The following is a 27,554-nucleotide window of genomic DNA, read 5'->3' on the forward strand; positions in this document are numbered from 1 at the left end:
TACAAGTTTCTGTGCTTTTATAAACAATTTTTAAAATCTGTTCTAGAACAGTGATTCATTACTGTAATGAACTCCAAATGAGTAAACTCCCTCTACTGATGCAGTTCTAATAGTTCTAAGATCTGAGAGCTGTCTGGGGTGCTAGGTCACTAAGCAATTTGCCCAAGATTGTATCATCAATCTGTGTCAAAGGAAGAACATGAACTCAGGTCTTCTTAAGCTCCAGGAAGCTCAGAAGGGACAAGATCGAGGGCACAAAGAAAAAGGGGTCTACTCTTAATGAGAAAGGTAACTTTCTTCTCAGAAATTAGAAGGGGGTAGAGGGCATTGATTTCCTCATCCATAAAATGCAGTAATGCCTGTGGAAGCTACAACTTGGGGTTTTGTAACCAAATAGGGTAAGTTCATTTAAAGCACTCTGAAAACTTTAAGGTGCTCTACAGACATACACAGCCTGCTCTCTACTCACTATCCCATACTGCCAGAGTTACTGTCCATATTCAATTTTTTTCTTATAGATAATCACAATGATTCTTATGCCACAATTACCTCAGAGGACCTGCAGTATTATATATGGGACCACTGGCCTCTAAATCACCCCAGAAAGTTCTAGTCAATGTACATTTTATGTTCTGTGCAGTATATGGAGCTACAGCTGGGTCTCAGTGTGACCATACCTTTCGAGTAACAAACTGAACAATGAGTTCTTCCTGAGGCTTTGATTATACCTTCTTCCTAGAGTCCACTAACCAAGAGCTATTGGCCTTCGGCTCTTTCTATCCTAGAAAACAGCCTTAGATTGCTAGAGGAAACCAAATAACCAGGAATTGTGTGAAATGATAAATATTCTGTACACTTGAAAAAGGAAAGGGATAAAATAAAATGTATGGGCTTTGCAATATATGGGGAAGCTAAATGATACAGGGTCAGAAAGACCTGAGTTCAAATCTTGCCTCAGACACTTACTAGCTGTGGAGTCACTGAACCTCTCTCAGCCTCAGTTTCCTCATCTGTAAAATGGGGATAATAGTACCAACCTCACAAGGCTCCTGTGAGGATCAAATAAGATAATTTAAGTAAAACACTCTGCAAATCTTAAAGCATTATGTAAATATGAGCTTGATCATTATTATTGTGCTGAGTATTTTCCATAAGTCTAAATGTCTTGGCTTACACCTCCAGGTTTGGAAGTTTCTTTATAGATGTTAATTGATGTAAAAAGACATTTTATAATAATAATTTTATGAAAAGTGACAGGAAGACAGTCTAATAACACAAGTTATTCAGGAGAACAAGGTTCTAGTTACAAAACATTGTTCAAAAGAACCCTTAATATTTATCAACTTAGCCATGCAACCTGTCTAAGCTTCCTTTTTGCCTCATATTCAGCTTCCATTTCTCATCCTCACTTGGAAGACTGAATCTGAAAGAGCACATTACAAGCCATTTGGGGATCATAGAGAGAAGCCAAGTGTGAACAGGAAATAACAAAAAGTAGAACCCCAAAGCATTGGTAGGAGTAACATCCCAAAGAGAAAAGCTTCAGTGGACAAGGAAGATCTTTACTGAGAACAAAGAAAATCATAAGAGTTAAGCAGCTAATCTTATGTAGGTTACCTTCAATTTCAGTGTCTCACCCATGACATAGCAAAAAAAGGCGCAGGGACAATGGATCTCCAAAGCTAAGGTTCACAGTGATCCACAGTCAAGGGACAGAGATCTGCTTATCTCTATTACCAAAGACGAAATTTTGTTCCATTCCTGAAAAGGTATTCTTGGTAACTAGTTAATAAGAATGTTTCTTCTCATGCATAAAAAACTTCCACTAAAACCACATATATACACAAAATACATATTTAAATGTTCAAAATTAAATTCAAAGAAAACTTCTTTAGCTAGCTAATTTACAAGCTGAAAATCTTTCTATACATTAAGTATTATTATTTTTATGTATATACTAAAAGCAACATTCAAAAGTTATTTGTTGTGAAGGAGCTGAATATAAACCAACCTAAATACATACTTACAACTTATCAATGTACATGCATCTTAATAGACAATTTTTTTTTTTTACCTGCACTGTTTTTAATTGTTGAGTCTGTAACACAGAAGGTTGAGTTGTAGTATTAATCAGTTGATTTCCTGGAGTCAGTGCTGAAACACCAATGACAGGTTTCATCTCTGGCCTTCCTCCAATAGTAACTACTTTGATTTGTTGAGATTGCACTTTAGAGTCTCCTGACTGTGTCTGAGATGTGGTTTTCTGAGTCTGGGGCAGCTGGTTATTGGGTAGTGCTAAAACAATTGGTGGGCCAGACTTGCCCAAAGTTGTTACAATTAACTTCTGTCCATCTGGTTTAATTGTTTGATTGCCAAGTTTAAGATCAGATGTCTGAGATCCTCTGTTTAAAATAATCTGATTGGCAGATATAGTCACAGGTGTCTGGGCACCAAGTTTTTGAAGGCCACTTGGAAAGGCTGCTTTTACAGAATTCAAATCTGTTTTTGTAACTATGGTATTCCCAACAACTTTGTTAGTGTGGTTACTAGATACTGTCACTGGTTCTGTCGGAATAGACATGGCTGTGGTTGCAGATTCACTGGATGAATTTATGTTGACAATTTCTTGCAGGTCCGTTTCCATGGGAATTGAATCTCCCATTGGGGATGAAACAATAACAGCCTCAATACTATCATCTTCCACTAAAGTTATACCAGTGTCCATGATCTCCTCTGGAAGTAAGCTGTTCACCTCAGCTGACACCACCTCCATGATAGTTCTTCCACTTGGAAGCTTGATAATCAGATACTACAATGAAAATAGGAGAAAAAAAAATCAGCTAAAAGAAATAACTGGGCTTCAAATAAGGAAACTATTATGCAACAACAAAATTAACATTCCAAGAAAATTCTTACCAAAGAGATTTTTTTTTTTGAGCCAACATAATTGGGTATTTAAAACCAACTTTCCCTCCAAGAAGGGAAAAGTTCTGAGATCTGGCAGCATAGACTGCTGGGAATTGTAGTTCCTAGCCAAAGTGAGTCTCCTTTACAACAGGACAACATAGTGAATTGTAGATTTGGAAAGGAACAAGCACCACAATGGCAGCAGGAGAAATTGGAGTTCATGATGGTGTGATGTGAGAGAGTTCAGAGCCTGGGAGATGGAGGTTGGCTCCAACAGTCACAGTATCTATTTGATATCTAAGACTATGATGAATATGGCTGGAACCCAGTATTATCAATTCGAAAAATCAGACAGGACAGTGAAGTTTTAGCGCTCCTCCCCTTTCCCCCTATCTTCAATTGGAATGGATATCCTATATGATTTATATTATTTTTAAACTATTCTTAAATCTTGATAATTTCAATTAAAAGAAAAAAGGAAGGCAAACAGGCAGAAAGGCAGGAACAAAGGCAGGAAGGGAGGAAGCCAAAACCACAATCAGTCTAAAACTACTAGGTAATTCATGTCTAAAATAGCTAAGAGCGTATTCTGGGAACACCAAGTTGGAACTGGGAGACAAACTTATGGTCTTGAATTTTATTAGCAACTTTTATAATTATCTAGGTAGCAAAAGATTAATCCATTTAAACTTTTAAATTAAAAAATCCATTTACCCTAGGCTTTTGAATCATAAATGCAGATTCAGGTGATAGAACAGTCTTCGCAAATGGAAGGACTCTTTCCACAGAATTCTTAGGCAGTTTTTAAAATTTTTTTACTTTGTTTTCTTTTTTTTTTTTTTTTTTGCTGAGGCAATTGGAATTAAGTGATTTGCCTAGGGTCACACAGTTAGGAAGTATTAAAAGTCTGAAGCCACATTTGAACTCAGGTCCTCCTGACTCCAGGGCCAGTGCTCTGTCCACTGCACCATCTAGCTGCCCCATGTGGGGAGTTTTTAAAATCAAATTTATTTTTTGTTATTCTGAACTTTAAAAATATCATAACAAAAAACATAAATGTGCATTTCTATATGCCAAGAATAAAAAATGGGAACTGTGTATGACACCACAAATATCACTTATGTACCAGTTTACTTTTGAGCTGTCCTGTTTGACTACATTTCCTTTTGTACTCTTCTCTGCAATTCTATAAATGACTCAATGACTCTTTTTTCTTTTATGAAAACCCTATTGTTAGTCTTCTTCCCCTCCCAAACTGAAAATAGAAAAACAAAATCCTTGCAATTTAATACAATTTAGTTAAATTTAGTTCCATGTTAGCTATGTATGAAAATACATATGTATAACACATATGTATGTATTTATTCTATACCATTGATTTAGTACCTCTTTCAACACCAGTCCTCTGGAATCATGGCTGGTCATTACTTTGATCAGAGTTTAAGTTCTTCAGAGACCCTCCTGGTTCTGTTCACTTCACTTTGCATCAATTCCACACAACTCTTCTAGGTTTCTCTGAAACCATCTCATTCTTCATTTCTTACAGTAACATACTATAATTTATTAAACTATTCCCCAACTGATGAACACCCTTTTTGTTTCCGGTTCTTTGCTATAGCAAAAAGCACTAATAGAAATAATTTTTAAACACAGTCGTCTTTTTCCTCTTTCTTTTAATTTCCATCTCTATTTTCAGTTTAGTGACTTTAGAAACATAATTCCAAACTCCTTTCCAAAACAGCTGAACCAATTCAGTTTTACCAACAGTGTTATAGTGTGGCACCCTGTGAGCAGAATTCACTCCTTTCATCGTTCTTTAATTTTGAAGTTGGTCTTTTCCTTTGACTTGGTGAGGGTAATAGTAATTTACATACCTCATTATTATGTACTTTTCTTTTATCTTGTCTAGTTTTATTATATCTTCATGTACATATACCTAAAAGTCATCTCACTTATGTCTTCCCAGGAACATTTTATGTTTTTCACAGATGCTAGTGAGTTATTATATAAACACATGAATTTAAGTTATTTAAGAATGAGGGAGTTACCTACTCAATCTCACTAAAAAATATCCTCCCATATGATCACATTAATAGCATATCCATCTCCATTTGGATGATAAAGAATAATGATAACACTAAGTATACTGCCAGCTACTATTATACTGCATGTCCACAGTTCCCCAAGCAGAGTCCACCCACTCACCTTCCCTAGAACTGTGCTCTCCTAATTGGTAGGAGTTCACCATAATAACTAGCTGGCCCCACACCAAGCACAGTTCATTCTATCTTCTTTTCATCTTTTATTCTGGGGAAAAAAAATCAAATTAACACAACCATTCCTGAAAAGAAATTGTCAACATTTATCCTATGATTCTACCTATAATCTCAGAGACAAAATCAAACCAAAACAATCTCTCCCTGCTGCTGTTACCTCATGTGTATGTGTTTGTCTTCCTCTATCAGAATCTAAACTCTTTAAGAATGGCCTATATAATTTTTGTGTCAGTAACCCCAGTACAATTCCCTGACAATAGTACACATTAAATAAATAGTTTTTCGTTTACTTATTCGAGAGACCAATTAAATTGGGCTAAAGTCACATTTTGGTAATAGAACCATGTCCAGGAAAACTTTGTTTTATGGTCACATTTCATCTAGAAGTCCAATCAGTCATCTAAGATGCCCAGGATGAGAAATCTTCAAGGTTCAGGATAAAGCAAGTACACAAGCCTACACAGTCCTTGCTGGTCTGGGCCTAACTGTTTTGGCCAAAGGTTACTGGAAAACGTGCAGGGAGAAATGAACAACATCACCTGGAAAGTCTAAAGATAAGCATTGTTTACAATGACATATTTCCAACCAAACAACATATTCTGCTTTTTAGCAAAACCTAGAACTGATGAGGACAACTTTTCCTGATTTCCTCAGAATACTAGCACCCACTCTTAAGAGATTTTGTCTGTGTGTTGTTAGTCTGAAACCTCTGGGGAGTAGAGAATATTTCAATTTTGTCTTGATAGACTCAGCTCTTAACACAAGGCCTTACACAATATGGGAACATTACAATTCCAATGATATTGTGATGGAGAAAACCATCTGCACACAGAGAGAGGACTGTCAGGACTGTGATGTGGATCACAACAAAGTACTTTCATTTTTGTTGTTGTTTGCTTGCATTTTGTTTTCTTTCTCATTTTTTTCCCCTTTTTGATCTTATTTTTCTTGGGCAGCATGTTAATTGTGGAAATACATATAGAAGAATTGCACATGTTTAATATATATTGGATTACTTGCCACCTAGGGCATGGGATAGGGGGAAGGGAGAGAGAAAAAAAAATTGGAACATAAGGTATTGCAAAGGTGAATGTTAAAAACTATGGATGTGTTTTGAAAATTAAAAGCTTTATAAAAAAAACATAGGTAGGAGAAAGGGTGAAGTTTGTAAAAAACTTGAAGAATTAATAAAGCCAGATTATTATCTCATCTAATGATGAAACTAGAAAGAGAACAATATAACTTTAAAAATCGAAGAAAAAAATTAATATGGGAGGATTAGCAAAGGTTTGTTGACTAATTAGTATACTTCTACCTACCCTGATAGGATATACACTCTTAGAAAACAGGGACCAATTGATTTGTCTTTGTAAATTTAGGACTTGATGCTTAATAAGTACTTCTGATTAAGAAAAGTAAAATGATATCATTATTCAGAAAGAACTTTGATTGTTATCAATAACAAAGTTTCATTATAACATTAAGAAAACAGTTTTGTCACTGCAGAACACCTGAAACAAAAGTAAAATAATATGGAAACTAAATAGACTTAGTCTAGAAATGTTAGAAAATCAAAATACTTTCCTATTTCTATAATTTTCCTTGAGTTAAGTTTTCTTAAGATTAAATGATCAACAATTAGATGAGTTCAACAATTTCAACAATGAGGTGGTCCAAGCCAAATTCAATAGATTTGTGGAGATAATCATCTACATCCAGAAAAAGTACTACTGGAATTGAATGTGGATCACAACACAGTATTTTCACTTTTTTTGTTGTTTACTTGCTTTTTTTTCCCTCACTTTTTTCTTTTTTGATCTGATTTTTCTTGTGCAACATGATAAATTTGGGAATATGTTTAGAAGAATTGCACATGTTTAATTAACCTATATTGGATTACTTGCTAGATAAAGGAGGGAGAAAAATTTGGAACACAAGATTTTACAATGGTGAATGTTGAAAACTATCTTTGCATGTATTTTGAAAATAAAAACCTATTATTAAAAATTTTTAAAAAGACTAAATGATCAAGAAAGACAACAATATGTTGAAAGAAAATGCAGTCTAAAGAACTATGATTTGGTTAGCACAGGTAATTGCTGGTGTGAAAATTACTTCACCAGAAATCACTATATAAGACTTATGTGCTTGTAGCACATAAAGGTTAAGAGATCTTCCTACAGTCACAGAGGTAGTGTCAAAGAGAATTTTAATTCAGATAACTCTGACTCTGACTGCTTGAATTCAGCACAATCCAATATGCCCACAATATTGTGCCTATATGTTTACATAAAATTAAAAGATTTTGAAGAAACTTAACCTTACATAAATTAAAAATAATACAAGAACTGTATCTAATGTCCTAGATATGCAAGGGAGTCCCTTCCATAATTCAGAGGCCTTCTCATACTGGAACTTCCATTTGCACCTGGGGTTTTCTTACTCTGAAATAACTCTCCAATATATTGGTCCCCTTTGATTGTTAGATTCTTCTCAGGTATCCACTCTGAATACAGGTCCAGGTCAACCAAGTTTCATTTCCCTTCTAGCTATGCTTCTGATTCATGATTTTATCACCAGTTCTAGCATGGGTATCTTCCTTTACCACCACCCTCCTTTTGACATCTTCTCCCATTAAAATCTAAGGTCATTTAGGAGATTATCTTTCTTTTATATTTTTATCCATTTGGGCTTAGCACATAGCACTTTTCAAAGAATTTAAACAAAATTACTAAAGACTCATATTCTAATGAAATGTACATATAAACATATACAAAAAGAAGGAGTGGCAAGCCCTAGGCACTAGGTAGTTGGATAAACAGAGCTGGCAAGACCTCACATAGAAGGTGGTACCTGAGATCCAGGGGACCTAGCCCCAGGAAAGGATGGAGATTACCACACAAACCCAAAGCTTGGCCCTGAACTAAAGGTGAAGAAATGAGTAAAGCAAGGAAATGAACACAAACTACTGTTGTCCTAGATATCCACAAAAGTTCAGCCTTAAAGGAAGAATTGCATAACTACTACTTAAAGGAAAAAAAAATTCCCACAAAGATTTCATGAATGCCAAAATGAAATGAAGCAAGAAAATAATAATATAAAAAAGTTATGGAAGAAATAAATGAAGAACAAGAAGCTCATAAGTGATAGTAAATCTTACTCCAAAATGGACTCCCTGAAAACCAGAAAAGACCAGATAGGATCCTCCTATTAGACAAGAAATATTACAGCAAAATAAAAACCTTGAAAAAACACAAAACGTGAGATAATCTGATATCACAAACAACCAACCTGAAAAATAGGTCAAGAAAAGGTAATTTAAGAACCACTAAATTCCCAGAAAATCATGATGCAAAAAAAAGCAGAAAAAGTATATTTCAAGAAATCATACATCAAAGTTACAAATATCTCTTAGAACCACAAGGCAACAGAAAAGCATAAAGAATCCACTGATCACTTTCTGAAAGGAGCTCGAAGAGACAAACTCCCACCAATGTCACAGCCAACAAAATCCAGAGTTTCTACCTCAAACGAAAAATGCTATTGGATACACAGGAGGCAAAAAACTGCAGGTCTCTTCTAAGAATGTTTTAAAATACCTAACACAAAATACATAAGATTATAAAGTAAACCAATTAAGCTGAAATGCAATTATCAAAATATCTTTAAAAGTCCCCAGATTCCAAGTTAACAAGTCAACTTCCAGCCTTCTCTATTTCTACTGAGGGTACCAGTATCCTTACAGTTATTCCCAAACTGAGTCATCCTTCACTTCCCCTCATTCTTCATATGAATAAACAAAAAAAAATTATTAAATATTTAATACGTGCCGATAATTTGCTAAACATTGGAGACACAGATACAAAAACAGAGTAGTACCCATCCTCAACTGGCTCACTTTCTGATGGGGGGGGGGACAAAGAAAGTTCAAAGGGTAGTGAGTAGACACCAGGCAATAAAATGACTTACCTTTTCTTTTAGTGTTTTCAGAATTAGTGGTATGAGTAGGACTGGGAAAGGGTAGCTAACAAGATGATTAGAGCAAAGGGGTTTTTGCTTGGGATTGTCTAGATATGATGGACCAAGTAAGATCTTTTGTGAGGCAGGGAAAGGAAACTCTGGTGCTGATAAGAGTTAACCAGTTGTCAAATTTCATCCATTTAACTGCTCCATTATTTCTACAATCATCTTTTCCTCTTCCTGAGAAAGTTCATCATAGGTTAGCCTTCATATCTCACCTGATTATTTAATTACAACAATGTCTCCTGAACAATTTCTTGGCTTACAGTCTCTCCCTCACAATCTATTCAACAAAAAAACTACCAAATCATGTTCATTCCCAAAAGAATCTTCAGTGGTTCCCTAACACCCTTAGGACACAATGCAGGCTGACTACATTATCCCTCTTCATTCACTCTCGATTCCAGCCAAGTTGGCTCTCTGCTGTTCTCCCTAAATGCCATATCCAATCCCCTTTTCCGTTTCCCATGGCAGAATACACTCTTTTCCAGGAGTTCTCTTTTAGAAGACCTGGTTTCCTTCAAGACTTCTTTCATGAACTGTGGCAAGGTAGGACTAAATTTCCTGATAGATAAGCGTTCTCACTCTTTTCAAATTAACTTAGATTTATTTTTCCTATGTATGAAAAAGTTATGGGAACTGTTTTTATCATTGTCTTGTCTCATTAAAAGCTAATCCAGTGTTTATGACATTCAGTAAAGCTCAATGATTTATCTTTTAATCTGTACAAATTGATTAAAATTGAAAAAGTTTGAGAACAATTTTTCAAAGTGAAATATTAGAAGCTTGTTTCAAGAAAGATAATCTTTCTAATTAATAGAAAAAGTCAGATATCAGAAAAGTTAACTCTGAAATCTAGAATACTTAAAAAACAGGATCAGATCCAGCTTCTATAAGTTAAATAGGTTCTTCCTGGACCCTGTTATTTAGCAATATGCCTAGCAAATAATAATAATTTTAACAGAAACTTATCTGGGCACTATAATTTGGAGAAAATTGTATTCCCTCCAATTCTAGCTGACAATGATGTTAACATCAGGGAAAAGCCAATTAATACTTCTTTCAGGGACATGCCTCAGGTAAAGACAGTGCTGAATGAAAAACTAAACTACCTGAGTTTGTTTGGATTGATCTGGAAACTGGACAATGCTGATAGGACTAAAGAACTTGCAGCCTTCAAGTGTCTCTAGGGAGGGTGCCAGCCCAAGAGAAGTAGGAGTCTTGCAGTTCTCCTCTCCTTTGAGCAGCCTTGCCTAGAGGGAAGGAAGGAAAGATAAAGCCACAAATGAAAGAAAAATAAAAACCTGTCCTTAACAGCCTTTTTTGTAGTGGCTAGAAACTGGAAACTGAATGGATGTCCATCAGTTGGAGAATGGCTGAATAAATTGTGGTATATGAATATTATGGAATATTACTCTTCTGTAAGAAATGACCAACAGGATGATTTCAGAAAGGCCTGGAGAGACTTACACAAACTGATGCTGAGTGAAATGAGCAGGACCAGGAGATCATTATATACTTCAACAACAATACTATATGATGACCAGTTCTGATGGACCTGGCCATCCTCAACAAAGAGATCAACCAAATCATTTCCAAAGGAGCAGTAATGAACTGAACCAACTACGCCCAGAGAAAGAACTTTGGGAGATGACTAAAAACCATTACATTGAATTCCCAATCCCTATATTTATGCCCACCTGCATTTTTGATTTCCTTCACAAGCTAATTGTACAATATTTCAGAGTCTGATTCTTTTTATACAGCAAAATAATGTTTTGGTCATGTATACTTATTGTGTATCTAATTTATATTTTAATGTATTTAACATCTACTGGTCATCCTGCCATCTAGGGGAGGGGGTGGAGGGTAAGAGGTGAAAAATTGGAACAAGAGGTTTGGCAATTGTTAATGCTGTAAAGTTATCCATGAATATAACCTGTAAATAAAAGGCTATTAAATTAAAAAAAAAAAAGAAAAAAAAAAAAGCTGTCCTAAAATTCATTATTATACCTACATTATTTCCCACCTTGGGAAAATGAAATTTCTGATAAAGTGAAGAGTTAGTTAAAATGCTTTGTTAACAAGCAGTATTACTCTGTTACTAAATTTTAGTGTTCATTATGCCCAAGTATCTTTGTCATTTATGTTATGGACTACACACAATCTAGTTTTAGGATCATAGATTTAAGCCATTTCATTCAATCCCCTTATTTTACAGAGGTGTAACTGAGGCCTAGGCAAGTTAAGTTACTTGTCACAGATATTAAGCAAACATTTAATATAAGCAAAATACCTTATTTGATTTTGAACCCATATTTGAACCCTAGGAAATCCTAGAATTAGCTCTGACTCCAAATCTAGTGCTCTTTACACTATGCTATGTTTGAATTCTTTACTATTTTCCAATCATTTATAGATAAAATGTGGAAAAGACTTACATAAGGTTAAAAAGACAAAAAGGACTTCAAACTATATTACTGGAGGGACTATCCACAGCAGTAAAACCGTAAATCCAATAAAGCACCAAAGTATTGTCAAATGTTTATAAAATCTGTCCAGTTACTAAGGATGAAAAAAATTTTTCATTTTTCTATACCTTCTTATTTTCTATGTTGAAACACAAACAAGAAAAGCAAAAGCTTTAAGCTTTAAGGATAGAAGAGTAGTCACTAGGTTCAAAAATTTGAAGGGCTATTATAAAAATGGTAATTTTTGAATAAAAGAACCTCATTTTCAGGAGCATGTCCCTACCCAAATCTGAATACACAGAAGAGACTAAAGTGGTAATAGCATATTTAATTCCTATCTAGTCCACTTAGAAAAGAGAATTTGGTGTTAACACACATCAATCTGCCTACAGATGGATAGAGGCCAAACATAACTAAACAAATCTTGGGATCTTATAGCAGAGCAGAAATTGAAATATATGAAATCACAGAATCTCAGATTGTAAAAAGGCTTCAAAGATATGTAGCTATAGATATATAATTTGCAATGAAGACTTACTATATAAGAAATATAAAGAATTTCAATGAAGATATGTGTAAAAACTATAACAGGGACAGAGAATAGACTGATAGTCTCAGAAATGTAAAAAGACCAAGATGATGCCTTAGTATGGTAAATAGAGTCTTTGCTGGCAATGTATGAATGATCATGGACAAAAGTATGGATAAATTGCCATTTATATGAGGAATGAATATCCACATTAATATCACTGTTCCATTGAGACAGAACTAATTAACTCTTTAATCTATTTCTGCTTTCTTTCCCAAAACCAACCAAACAGACTTCAAGACTGGAAAAGAGACAATAAAAATGGCTTACAAGGAAGTGCAATCAACAAACATATCAAAAAAACTTCTAGGCACTGGGGATACAATGGATCCCCAATTCTTCAAGAAATTTCGTTGTTATAGGGTAAGACAACACTAATTTGTCCTTGAAAAGTTCAAGTCACCAGGCCCAGACTACATATACACAAAGATACTGTAAAAATTGTGATAATTGGGGCAGCTAGAAGGTACAGTGGATAGAGAGCACCAGCTCAGAAGTCGGGTGGCCCTGAATTCAAATTTGACCTCAGACACTTAACACTTCCTAGCTATGTGACCCTTGGGCAAGTCACTTAATCCCAATTGCCTCAGCCAAAAAAAAAAAAAAAAAAAAAAAAGTATCTTTTAAAAAAACAAACAAAACTATGATACTTGAGATACCTTTGTCTTGGAAAGACTTTGGAGAATGTAAGGGGGAGCTAGAGAGGTAAAAGGCAAATCCCAGTGTTTGAAAGATGAAAAATAGTGAAATCTGCAAACTACAGGCCTGTGAGTTTGACTTCAAATTCTAGCAAAATTCTAGAAGATATTATTGGAGATTAGTGAATGTGTAGAAAAAAAGTTCTGCAGAGAAAGATTCAGTACAGGACTAAACTCATTTTTGGGTAACTTTGTTAACCTGACAAATTTCATCAAAACATTTAATAAATGTTACTCTTATAAGGAAACTGAAAGATGTAGGCTTGATAGTTAATGGTTAGATATTAACTTGGAAAGGTGTCCTTTTGTTTGTCCTTCCTTCTCATTCAAAAAGAGGACCATGACTTGTAAAGAATTGGATTAACATGTGGGAGGGCTGTGCAAACTCACTGACTTCACTTTCTCCTTCAGAGCCATCTGAGTCCAGTTTCAGAATGACTGGAAAAGTGTCTGGGAGACAGTGGGAAGCCTTGACATTTTTAAGGTCTTTCCCAAGTTTGTTTGATTGAAGAAATGTCCATTCAGTGATTAAAACTAGTAAGAAATAAAGCAGAGAATGGCCTCTTTTATCTAGTCCAAAAACAAACAAACAAACAAACAAACAAACCCAAAATCAATCTGTAAGGGAAGGACCCTCAGGGTTTCTGGCCAAAACAGAAACAACTCCTATTTACGTTTACTCTGAGTCATCAGGGTCCAAACAAGGACCGTTGGGCTTGGCATGAAACCTATAGCTGACCAATCAAAAAGAGATAGAGAGATATGGATTTAAGATAAGGTCCTTAAGAAATAAATGTAACCCTTAAGCCCCAATATATGATCAAAATTTACATTCCTTTGTGCAGAACACTCACAGGTACACCCTCAGTGGGTAGAGGAAGAGGAGGGAAGGGAGGGAAAAACGAAGGGAAGAAGGGAAGGAGAGAAAGAAAAGAGTAAGAGAGAAGGAAAGAAGCTGTGTGTTCCCTAATGTACTCAGAAGGGCAAATGGTACTGCTACTCAGAAGCAAGCAAGATCATTGCTCTTCCTTTCTAGAAGAGGACATACATAACATCAGCAAGGTGATGCCATAATTTGCAAATGAGTTGGATTTAAGTGAGGGAGGGCTCACTTTCTCTTCCAGAACCATCAGGGTCCACTAGTGGAAAACCAAAAAGGTGTGTCCTTAAGCTTTAACTGTTAAAAATCAATGAAAAGTAGAAGGCACAGACAGCAAAATTTATCAAATCTTTAGATACAAATGGAAAACAGAGTCTGCATTTGAAAAGATTTTGACAAGCTATCAAGAGAAGGCTGAGAATTTAAGGAAACCTTCAAGGACCAAGCTACATTGAATGACAAGTGCAGTTTTTTTTTTTTTTTCACCCACAAGGCAAAGAAAATGAAATAAGATGAAAATTTTTATTTCAAAGTAAAATAATAATCTTTTTCTTCTTTTTTTTCTGGTTGAGGCAATTGGAGTTAAAAGCCTTGCCCATGGTCACACAGCTAGTGTTAAATGTCTTGAGTCCCAATTTGAGCTCAGGTCCTCCTGAATTCAGGTGCTGTATCTACTGTGCCATCTAGTTGCCCTCAAAGTAAAATTATAATTTTTTTTTATCAATTGGCACATTTATTCCTTCCAGAGCTAGAAATATGGATATCTATTTAGGTGAATTGATAAATATAATATTCCAACCATTAACTGTAAAAATTAAGTATAGAAGAGGCTACAGAATCAAATCACAGATTTTCTGAGTTCCAAGAAATTAAAGATGTTATTTGTCCTAACATGAAAAAGACTCTTTTCCACCACATACTCAACAAGTAGTCACCTTAGGTTGAAGACCTCTACTGACCTCCTGAGGTAACTCACTCTGCTTCTAAGTAGCTCAAATTATTAAGAAGCTTTTCCTTAAATCAACCCTAAATCTGCAGTCTAAAATATACATCTTGGTGTATAGTGGTGAGTAGGGTGGGAAGATTTCCACAGAATAATGGTAGTGTTCCCTCTTCCAAAGGACAACTCTTAGAATACGATTCCACCTCTTCTTTTCAATTCCTTCAACTATTCTTCATGTGACTGGCACATAGCATATGCTTAACTAATACTTCTTGGTTCATTAATTGATATGGCCTTAAAGGCTTTTCACCATTTTAGAAGTGCTATCAAGGAGAAAGTCACTTCTCTTCATATTGAGTTTCCTCATCTGTAAAATAATAGTACTCTCAGGGGTGTAGTGGGACTCAAATGAGATAATATGTGTAAGGTGCTATCTTAAGCTTTAAAGTGCTTTACAAATGTTAGTTACTATTATTATAACTAAAGAAGATGTATTACCATTTGTCATCTGTTTTTCCTCTCTACCCTAATGACCCTTGATTTTTTCCCCAACACTAAAGTTGAAATCTCCAATATGGTCCCCCTTTTCCTAGAGTTCTTCAAAAAACAAACTGTATGACACCAGGCAAATCGCTTAACCTCAATTGCCTTATATACACCCCCCCCAAAAAAAAGAGTTAACTTTTCACTGAGAAAGATTTTAAGTTAAATGCATCAAACAAAAATCCTTATAACACACATTTACATAGTTCAGCAAAACAAATTCCCACATAATCTAAGTACAAACTGACTGCATCTTTATCTAAGTTTGTCTCTTTCTGATAGGTGGTGAATGGCATGTTTCATTCTTTTGAATGTGAAGTTTGTTTCACTGATCAGCATTCTAAAGTCTTTCAAAGTTGCTTTATAATGTAGTCACTGTGTCACCTGTTCTAATTCTGCTCACTTTATTCTGCATCAGTTCATAAAATCTTCCCAGTTTTCTATGAAATTATTCATTTCATCATTTCTAATGACATAAAAACTATTCTACTGCACTCCCATACCACAACTTATTTAGTCATTCCAACAGGAAGAAAGACCCTTAGTTTATCATTTGGAGCTACAAAAAGAGCTGCTACCAATATTTTTGCACATGTGGAGCCTTTTTCTCTTTCTTTGCTCTCCTCTGGGTATATGTCTAGTAGTAGATTAGTTGGATCAAAGAGAAGGAACAGTTTGCTAATTTACTAAACACAGCTCAAAAGTGCGTTCCAAAATGGTTTTTCTAATATAAAGCTACAATGGTGCACTTACCGATTTTCCTTCAGCTCTCCATCATGTCACTTTCATTTTGTCATCTTTGTCAGTCAGACTGATATAAGGTAGAAATTCAAAGTTGCTTTAATTGAACTTCTCTAATTATTGGAGCATTTTTCCATATGGCTGGTTGATAGCTTGGATTCCTTCTTTTAAAAACTGTCTATTCATAACCTTTGATCACTGATTTATCTATTTGGGAATGGCTGTTAGTTTTACACATTTAATTCAGTTCTTTGTATATCTAGAAAATAAGACTTTTATCAGAGAAATTTGTTCCAAAGATTTTTTTCCCAATTATGTTTTACCTTTTAATTTTTACTGCACTAAACACTTTAAAATTTTATATAATCAAAGCTATCCATTTTATCTTGTGTGATCTTCTCTATAACTTATTTCATCATGAACTCTTCCTCTCCAAATTCCAAATTTGGAGAAATTCCAAAAGAAGTAATATCTTCCTTGTTTATGGTATGACTTTATATCTAAGTCCTGTTTCCATTTATCTTGGTATGTGGTGTGAGGTGTTGAATCTAAATAGAAGTTCTGTTGAACTGCTATTCAGTTTTACCAGTAATTACTGCCCAACAGTCACTCTCCCCACTAACAACTTGGATTTATAAAACACTATACTACCATGTTTGTTGAATTCATATTCAGTATACAATAATCAACCTCTTTTTAAACCAGTACCACATTTTTACGATTATTTCTTTGTAGTATCTAAAATGGATATCTGATATCTGAAATGGATAAAGTTCCTTTTTTTTCTTCCTTTTTCATTATTACCTTTAAGATTCTGGGCCTTCTATTCTTTTTCTTTATTTTATTTATTTATTTTGCTGAGGCAATTGGGGTTAAGTGACTTCTCTAGGGCCACACAGCCAGGATGTGTTAAGTATCTGAGGCCAAATTTGAACTCAGATCCTCCTGACTTCGGGGCTGGTGCTTGGCCTTCTATTCTCTCAGATGAATTTTATTATATTTTTCTAGCTCTATAAAATATTCTTTGGTAGGTACAGAACTGAATAAATAAACTGTTTTAAGTATTTGTATTATATCAGCATGACCTATGCATGAGAAATTAATGTTTCTCCAATTATTTAAGTCTGTCCTTATTTCTGTATTCATATAATCCGTTAGGTCTGTCCTTATTTTTGTATTCATTATAGTTCTTGGGTGAATCTTGAAAGATAATACTCCCAAACACTTTTTGGTTCTGTAATTATTTTTAAAGAAATTTCTCTTTTTAGTTCTTGCTGTGTTTTACTAGCTATATAAAAGAATGATGATAATTTATGTTGATTTATATTATAGACTGAAACTGTGCTGAAGTTATTACAAATAGTTTTAACTGACTCCTAAATACATCAAAATACCTGCAAAATTCTTATCTCATTGCTATAACCAGCATTTCTAATACTTCATATAGTAGTGTAAGTAATTCCTAATTGATACCAGAAAGACTTCTAACGTTTTCCCATTACGTATAGTTGTTTGGGGATTTAGATAAATACTATTTATTATTTTAGGAAAGTCTATTTCTATGATTTTTAGAGTTTGTAACAGAAGGTACCTTTTCAATCCTTATCTATGATATGGCCTTCATATTTGAACAACAAAAAAACAACACCAACAAAGCAGAGATTAACATCTATAATGAACAGTGATACAACATATTAAAACCAAATACTAGCAAGTACACTACAACATAAGTAAGAAGGTGACCCGCAATGACTATGTTAATTCAGAAATATAAATGTGGGGTTAGTTCAACATAAAGACACTAAATATAACAAATCATGTTGGTAACAAAGAATAAAAACTGTGAATGGTAATGATAGATGCTGACTATCCAACAGATATTGAATAGATGCTGAAAATACAATATTTGTTTTCATTAATAGCTCTAGAAACCATAGAAATAAATGAATTTTTTCCTTAATATAGTTCTTAACCTTTTTTTGTATCATAGACCCCCTTTGGCAGATCAAGCGAAGCCCATGCACTCCATCTGAGAATGTTTCTAAATGCAGAAAATAAAATACACAGGATTACAGAGAAAAATAATTATAGTAAAATAGCCATTTTTTTTTTTTTTAATAGTTTCATAGACCCCCGGGTTAAAAATCCCTGACCTATCAGCATGTAAGCTCTTTGAGAACAGAAGCTATATTATTTTTCTATTTGTACTCCTCATCCTTTCCATACCGTAAACAAATGTTTTCTTTCATTTTTTCATTTAGTTTTTAAAATTTTTTTACAAAGCTAGTAAAATTCAGAGACAATATTTAAACCCTTTTTTTTTTATTTGATCTTCCATTATACCAGGCTGCCCCCTCCTTATCGACTAACCAGTTGATCTTAAAACATTTATATAACAATGGTATTCATATAGTACTTTGTCTTACAATATTGCCACATAAAACTACAAGAACTCAATTTTACAAACTTTTTATTTATACTTCATAAAAGTTCTGGAAATGCTGTAAGATAATGAAGCAAACAGGACAAACAAATTTGAGTTCATATTAACCCAATAAAATAAATGTGACACATATAATGCAATACAATGTCAATATACACGTTTTCAAAACTGCAAGGTGGTTTTAATGTTAAATTATTAAATTCTCTATCCATAGCAGTAGAGGGCAATGATGCCACAAATAACTCAAGAATCATTTCTACTTGGTTTGGAAATATTTTTATGACTCCATTTCAATAGAATACAAATGTTCAGTGTTCTAGGAAATCATAATACTTCAAATAAAATAATGACATCCCACTGTAAAAGCCAACTAAATAGTTGAGAAACTGTAGACTATTTTGATATATCAGGTTTACAAGTTTGCAAAACTTGTTCAGCTTAAAGATACTATAATTGATCATCAAAATTCCATCTAAAATTTTTGAAACACTTCTTTTATTACTTAAAATTTGTAAAGTTATTCTTTCTGAGAATGCAACACACTATCCATTTCTTAGTAGCAAATTGATAAGACAAGAGATTTGGGACAAAACGTACCTTTTCAGAAATGGCCAATATGTTGATCTTTCATTTAATTATATACTTTTTTTTTTTTTTAAACCAGAGACCTTCTATTTGGAGAGTGAAAGGGAGAAATAGAGATGATAGGGAGCAGGGAGAGAGGGAAGAACATCAATGAAATACTTTTTAAAAAGTACAAAAGAGGAGGCAACTAGATCTAGCAATAGATAAGAGTATTGGCCCTGCAGTTCAAATTCACCCTGAAGCAATTAATGCCTACTGTATGATACCAAACAAGTCTCAAAACCTCATTGCCTCATCAAAACAAAAACAAAAACAAAAAACACTAAACCAACACTAAACTCCACCCATGCCTCTACATGAAGGCATGAAAGAGATGAGCAGGGCCATTTTCTTCCTATCTTAAAATTTACACTAAAAAAAAAAAAAAAAAAAAAAAAAATCGAATTGTATTCAGGAGTTCAGTTTCATATAAAAATCTTCTTTACTGTACTTTTTGTTGATCTCTTAAATTTCTCAGTGCAAAGGAAATTTATTTTAAAAGAAAGCTGGGTGTTTCTACTGGATTTATATATCCCAAAGAGATCTTAAAGGAAAGAAAGGGACCCACATTAGCAAAAATATTTGTGGCAACCCTTTTTGTAGTGGCAAGAAACTGGAAACTGAATGGATGCCCATCAGGTGAATAAGTTATGGTATATGAATTCTATGGAATTATGGAAATAAGAAATATGGAATATTATTGTTCTATAAGAAACGATCAGCAGGATGATTTCAGAGAGGCCTGGAGAGACTTACATGAACTGATGGTAAGAAAAATGAGCAAAACCAGGAGATCATGATACATGCCAACAGCAAGATTATAAGATGATCAATTATGATGGATGTGGCTCTTCTCAACAATGAAATGAATGATTCAGGCCAATTCCAATGATCTTATGATGATGAGAGCCATCAACACCCAAAGAGGAGGACTATGGGGGTCTGTGTGAATCACAACATAGCATTTTCACTTCTTTTGTTGTTGTTTGCTTGAATTTTATTTTCTTTCTCATTTTTTTTTCCTTTTTGATCTTATTTTTTCTTGTACAGCAAGATAATTATGTAAACATATATGCCCATATTGGATTTACATATATTTTTACTATGTTTAACATATATTGGATTACTTGCCATCTAGGGGAGGAGGTAGAGGGAAAGGGAGGAAAAATTGGAACACAAGGTTTTGCAAGGATCAATGCCGAAAAATTATCCTTGCATAGGTTTTGAAAATAAAAAGCTTCAATAGAAAAAAATAAATTTTATTTTAAGAGCTAGTCTTTATTGGAAAATAGGCATGGAAAATATTTAATGTACTACTTTTTTGCAAAATTTTTTAATAGATATTATGTCAAAGATGGTAATTTTATGTCCATTTAAAACCAATATTTATCCATCTAAAATTTTATACTGCCACTAATGGGTATATATTTTGCTTTGCTTAATCTCAAGTTTTATAGTTTATCCATATATTAAAATGTTAGTGATTTCTCTGAGATTACTGCCAACTCATCCAATTGTTTGTAGATAGTTGTTTACTTTTCTCCCCTATTAAACTTCGAGTTCCTTGAAGGCAGGAGCCATTTTTGCCTCTGTCTATAGGGGCAGAAATATTAAGCAAGTCCTTAAAAAAAAAAAAAAAAAAAAAAAAAAAGGTTAACTACTACAATAATTTAACTTCCTTTTACAAAATCTAACTTGTCATATAATTATTAATAGGATATAGCACATCAGGTATTGAACAAATTATAATGCAAGGCCTATTTATAAAATTTATTAACTTAAGAAAAATTATATGTGATGGTCACAATTATTAAATGATGATCTTTGAGGCAGGACTTTTATTTGTTCACACTCTTACTTTCTAGGGCATAATGAACTTCACATGAGGAAGCTTCCTCTATTCTATCAAAACAGATCCTTCTACTTGCCAGGGGTGTTGAAGAATTAAGGATATGTCTAACATCACCTAGATAAGATATGTCAGACTTGGGATTTGAATGAATCTGGAACTAGCTCTTGCTACACAATGCTTGCCATGTCTCTTCTGTATCATCTCTCAGATTCTGAACTAAGTCATCACATAAGACACTACGTTTTCTTTTTTTCTTTGTATCACCTGCAAATAACATAGTAGGAGCTGAAGAGATGAGATGTTGATTTAACACTCCCTTTCTGTTTTATCTGTTTTCTCTTGGGCTCGATACAAATGTGGCAGCAAGGAAGAAATAGCACAAGTTATCCATATCTCCATGAAGAAGCTGGAGCTTCAGAAACAGTGGGAGGCATTAGGAATATTATAGGAATTTACATATTTGTATTTCCTACACCATGAAAATCAATGTCCAAACTGGAAACTAAAGGTGTGCCTATCTATCAGGGAATGGCTAAACAAATTGTCAAATATGAACAAATTGTGCCATCAAAAATGATGAAATGGATGGTTTCAAAAAAAACCAAACAAACTGGGAAGGCTTCTATGATCTTTGCGAAAATAAAGTCAGTCAATAAAAAAATAAGTGCCTACTGTGTGTCAGGCACTGGATACAAAGAAAGGCAAAAGATAGCTCCTGACTTCCAGGAGCTCAAATTTAATGAGAGATAACACATAAAACAACTTTTGTATACAACAATTGGGAGCCATTGGAGTTTGCTTGAGTAAGAAGTGACATGTCCCTACCAGTACTTTAGGAAAATCACTTTGGTGGCTGAATAGAAGATAGACTGAAGTAAAGAGAGACCTGAGGTAGGCAGACCCACCAGCAGCTACTATACAAATAGCATTGTAATTGTCTGAGTATGAAGGGATGAGGGCCTGAATCGGGAGAAGGTGGAAACCTCAGAAAAAAGGGGGTTTTTGTGGAGATGTTGAAATCAACAAGACATGGCAAAAGATTAGATATGGGTAGGTGTCTGGTCTCTGAAGGGACTGCACAGATGGTGGTATCCTTGAAAGTAACAGGGAAATTTGCAAGGGTGAATTGCGGGAAGGAGAACATTGTGAAGGTAAGTTTGGTCATACTGAAGATGTCTTCATGACTTCAGTTCAAGATGTGACAGGCAATCGGATATGCAAAACTGGAAGTCAGGAGAGATTTTAGGGCTTGATTTAAGAATCATCATAGAGATAACTGAATCCATGGGAACTAATGAAATAATACAGAGGAAAAAGAGGGCTCAGGACAGAGTCCCTGTGACCTGAATAAAGATCCAGCAAAGGAATCTAAGGAGTAGTTGGGTAAAATGAAGTGACAGAACTAAGATAATTTACTTAATAACAACATTATAGAGGGGGAAAAAAACTTTCAGACTTTAGAACTGATTAGTAGAACCACCAGTCCAGAGAATTGAAGATGAATCATGCTACCTATATCCTTGCCAGAATTAGTTTACTTAAAATACAAAATAAGACATCGTCTTAGACATGGACAATACAGACATCTGTTTTACTGGGCTACATGTATTTGCTATAAGGGTTTTAGTTTTTTGTCCTTTTAAATTGTTCAATGAAGAGAGGGACATGAGAGATAACAAAAGTTCATAAATACCAGCAAATGGAAAAAACAAAAATAAAAATTATGTCCAGATGTATGTACATATGATATACAAATTTTAGGATATAATTTTTAAAATAAGTTTCATATTATACACAATATAAATAGGACATTTAGTATATTAGTAAACTTGCCTGTTTCCTTTTTATGCATCTGTAAATTTTCTCTACAACTCATAGGATCTGATCAACACATAGAAATTTATTTAAGTTAGGAACATCACTATAATATTTACTTAAATTTACCCTCGGAAATCATAACATTAAAAAAAAAAAGCATCTTGAAAAAAGATCGGATTCACAATACCCTGTACAAGTCTCTGCTGTGCACCTATGATGACCTATAACAAACATCTGTCATATCACTGGTAACTAAAGCAGTTTTTAATAATCTAAGGAAGAGCAGCAATAAAATAAATAAATAATGCAAAGGTAATTTAACTTGTAATTTCTTGTGGACTGAGAAACTGGATGTGGATGAGTCAAATAGCATGAGGCAGGCAAAGATGGATTACAATATGCAATACTGGGAAAGAATATCTATATAATTGAACTCAGATCTACTGGAACATATTTTTTCTACTAGACATAATTACTGACTAAACTCTGAACTAAATGAATTTCAGGAAAAAGAGAGCAATAGAATAGGCTCTCAGAGACCACTACAAATAAATGTTCAAAAATTTAACCTATACTCTTTTCAGAACGATACTTAAAAGGAGCAAAGTGGGAACATACTTGTTAAATGGCCCTTAGACGATTACCTGGAGAACAGTGACTTTTATGGGTTCTTTAGATAACATACATTATTGAAAAGACAAACCTTGCTCAACTCTCCCAGCCAAGCACTGACCTGCCATGACAGAATAGAAATCGAGGTACCTACTTATCTAAATTCCCTAAGCATGTTCCTAGCTAAACAGAGGCTGCAGCTCCCAATCGGGAAGACACAGGGTCCGGGCACCAAACGCTTCCGTTGCCCTGGTGCACTAGAAATGTCACCACCTCAAACCCGACTCCGAGAAGCACAGTCACCCTCCAACACTTCCCCCCCCACAGTCTCCGCCGCGCACTTGACGTCCCGCTCCCCAGCCAACAACAACAACACGCACAACAGACCGCAGAGCTCTGCGGCCGCGGATGCTCGGAGCGGCTCGGGCCGCAAGACGCGGACGGAGGGGCCCCAGCCCTTCAGTCCGCCCGGCACGGCGCCGGCCGGGGATCAGGGCCTCCAGCCCGGTCCCTTCCGCTCCGATCCCCTCCCCCTCCGCGCCCGCCCGGCAGCGGCAACGCGTCGTCCTCACCTCCAGGCAGCTCGGACCGCGGGCTCTCCGGTGGCCCGGGCCGGCAGCTCGCGGCGCGGCCGGGCTCCTCCTCCGCTGTCGCCGCCACCGCCGCCGCCGCCGGGATGTCAGGGGCCGGGATTGGATTTCGAAAGATCCGCCATTTTCACGTCGTCATCAGAAGCGCGGCGGCGCGACGGCACGGCGGCACGGCAGGCGCGGGCCCGCGGCGGCTCTGCGGCGCCCCCTGCCCCCCAATCCCAGGACACGCCCCCCCCGCCAACCCCGCCCCCGCGCCGCGCCAACCTTCAAACGCGCCGCGGGGCGAGCCCTTGACGCCGGCTGGGCGCCCCGGGCTTTTGTTTGGCAATCTCCTGACCCAAACTTCACTTTTCCCGGTGAGGGAAAGCCGACCTAGCTGCGGGCGTTTTTTCATTTCCAGTTTACTAATTTTCTAACACCTTAAGTATAGAAATTTCCACAGTCCCCAGGGAAAGCGGCCCTTTCCCCCCGGCTTCCAGGTGGAAAATACCAGCTCCAGTTGGTCACTAGGAGAAGCGGCGAGACCCAAGCATGTCTTCGGCAAATGCGGGTTCAAATAGATACGATCACCAAAGTCCTATTTTTAAAATGCATACTTCACGTTTCAAATGATCAAAGTCTCCAGTCCATTTCCGTTTACTTATTCATTTCTACACATAAAACTACGGCCTACTGTTCCAATCCTCGGTGTGCTTAGAACCTCAAAAAAATTGTAAACCTAGTTGCCATCTGATCCAGTAGCTAGAATGTAACTGTTAACATTGTTTAAAAAAAAAGGGGGGGGGGGGGCGAATTTGTCCTGAGTTTTAATTGACAAACATTTCCATAAGTATCAAGTTCTAACTTGTACTGATACACTGAAATATACAAATTCTCTTTATTATGTCAATTCCCATAATTAGCCTCTCACTGAAAGCAGTCACAATAGGATTTACAATCCTATTCATATACAATGAAACATTCTTGAGTCTCTAGCCCAAACAAGTACCTACTAGGAACCAAGCCTTGTTCTAAGGATAGGGAATCTAAAGGCAAAAAGTCTCTAGCTTCAAGGAGTTCCCAGTCTCACTGGGGAGACAATATGAAAACAACGTTGTTCTTACAAAATCTAGACGGGATAAATTGAGAGATGATCAACAAATTAAAGGAAAACTATGTTTAATTACAACATTTAGTAGAAATGTCTTAGAATTACTAGCACCTGACACATGACAGGTGCTTTGTATGTATAAATGCTTTCATACTATATGTATTAAAGTACATAAGTGTATATAGGCATAGATATGCATGAATATAGACACATAAAATTATTAAGCCCTTAGGATAATGCCTGGCACAGAGACAGCACTATATAAATGTTAGCTATTATAAGTACATAATAAATCTCTTAGTATAGTGCCTGGCATATAGTAAGCATTATAAATTATGTCTGTATGTGTGTGTATATAAATTGGAAAACAATGAGCACAATGCTATTTTATGTGTTGACACATACATAAACATATATGTATATTCGTATATAATGCCTGATACATAGTAGGCCGTATATAAATGATAGCCATTATATGTGTATGTGTGTGTGTAAAGCATTTAGCATAGTGCCTGACATATAAGTAAACATTATTTAGCTATTTTATATCTGAGTGAATATATGTCTACATACAACATATATACATGTGAGTTTGTGTATAAAATGCAAAATGTTTAGCACAGTGCCTGGCACGTTGTAAGCACTATACGAATGTTAGTTTTATTATAATTTTTATTGCTTGCGATTAGGAGGTTCCAAAGTTAGCCATTCAGTAGTACCCAGGCCTTCCGAAGTGCAGACAGTGGGGGAAGGGGGGAATAGAGAAACTGGGCGGAGCAGGGAGGGGCTGCTACCAGCTGTCATTCCCCTTTTGGCGGGCACAACTTCTTCAGGTAAGAGACAGTCGCAGTTTGGGGGCTCCTAACAGCGCTCTTGGCTTTGGGGGAAAAGGATGGGGCTACGTGCCCCTAAGATCCTCAGTAGGGGACCCTCGTTCCAGGTTCGCTGCTACGCTCGCGCCCAATAAGGAGTGTTTCTTTTCCCAAACTTTACTCTGGGTTGTCACTTCTCGGCTGACTAGGCAAGAGCTTTAAGTCGGGGAGAGATAAGAGCCGGCCCGGCCCCGGGTGGGGGGAGGGGAGTCGTGGCACACAAAGGGGCCGGAGCGCAGGGCGGGTTGTGGGTCCCCCTCCCCCGAGCGGGCTCCGAGCAGTTCAACTCTGCGCTGCGCCGCGCCACGCCGCTGCCCTGCCCCGCCCGGTCCGGGAGACCGCGCAGACGCGATGGCAGCAGCCCTCCACTGACAGCTCGCCCCCCCCCCACACACACACACCTCCAGCGCGCCATCCTCCCCCCCTTCCCCCGGCTGCCTCGGGGGCTCCCCCTCCTTCGTTCCCCCCTCCCGCACAATCTCCCCCCCCACCGGTGGCTGACACTCACCCCCCCACCACAGCCGGCGGCGCCGCCGCCTCCTCCTCGCCCCGCTCTCCCTCCGCTCCCGGCAGCCGCGGCGGCGGCGGCGGCGGCGCCTGCGAAACACAGACCCGGGTTTGTTCAAAATCACGCGCCCAGCGCCATTCCACCGCCGCATCCCATAATAGGCTGAACCCTCCCCCCGCGATTTCCCCCTCCCTTCCCTCGCCGCCGTTTCCCTCCCTTGGCAACCCGACCGTAGCATCGTCAATACGCTGGGCGTGGGGTCACCACGTGACGAGGAACGTGCCCTGGAGCTTTCAAACGGAACGTTCCATGGGGGTAAGAGGAGGTAAAGATCCCGCTGGAAGAGACCATTCCTATTCCCCCCCATTTCCTTTTAAGGAAGTCTTCCCCGGCTGTCGTCCTTCCCACTGTCAGATAGCTCAGCTATTGACATGAGAGAGTGGGGAGGGTTGATTAATAGTAATAAATGCTTCTTAGCAGGGTTTTCTAGTCCCTAAACTGATTGGACGGGAGGAAAAAAGAATCCGCCTGCCAGAAAGATCAAAGAGACTTGGAGTCGTAGATAGGGAACAGCTGGAATGTCAATCTAATCCACCCTCATTCATTTTATTAACAATAATAGAACTTTATTTTTTATGCGAATTTTCTTTTGCAATTTTTTATGCAAATAAATATTTGTGCAAAAAAAAGATCAGAAGGGGAGCAAAAAACTGGGGGAAAACATTTTTACATCCAAGTATTCTGATGAAGGCCTCATTTCTAAAATATATAGAGAATTGACTCAAATTTACAAAAAATATGTCATTTTCCAATTGGGCTAAATGGTCAAAGAATATGAACAGACAAGTTTTTCAGACAAAGAAATTAAAGCCATTTCTAGTCATATGAAAAAATGCTCTAAATCACTATTAATCAGAGAAATGCAAATAAGTTCTGAGGTATCATTTCATTCTTCTCAGATTAAGATGAAAGAGAAAGATGATAAATGATGGAGGGGATGTGGGAAAACTGGGAAACTAATGCATTATTGATAAAGTTGTGAACTGATTCAACCATTCTGGAGAGTAATTTGGA

General features: G+C 36.5%; 1 protein-coding gene across 4 annotated transcripts in view; it reads right to left on the reverse strand.

Moving 5' to 3' along the window:
* Window positions 1-26,594, reverse strand: part of LIN54 (lin-54 DREAM MuvB core complex component) — an 87,219-nt gene extending 60,625 nt beyond the window's left edge. For 2 of the 4 annotated variants that reach the window (XM_031943390.1, XM_031943391.1), the window contains exons 1-2: window positions 23,990-24,052; window positions 2,075-2,809 (exon numbers count right to left, since the gene is read on the reverse strand). In XM_031943390.1, coding sequence (XP_031799250.1) covers window positions 2,075-2,773 — 699 coding nt within the window. In that variant the 5' untranslated portion in view covers window positions 2,774-2,809; window positions 23,990-24,052. Of the gene's footprint in view, window positions 1-2,074; window positions 2,810-5,112; window positions 5,980-23,989; window positions 24,053-26,480 lie in introns of those variants that run through there. The other 2 variants (XM_031943392.1, XM_031943389.1) reach the window with 2 other exon arrangements.
* Between the last annotated feature and the right edge of the window lie 960 nt (window positions 26,595-27,554).

This window comes from Sarcophilus harrisii, chromosome 6 (assembly GCF_902635505.1).
Source record: "Sarcophilus harrisii chromosome 6, mSarHar1.11, whole genome shotgun sequence".
Taxonomy (NCBI): domain Eukaryota; kingdom Metazoa; phylum Chordata; class Mammalia; order Dasyuromorphia; family Dasyuridae; genus Sarcophilus; species Sarcophilus harrisii.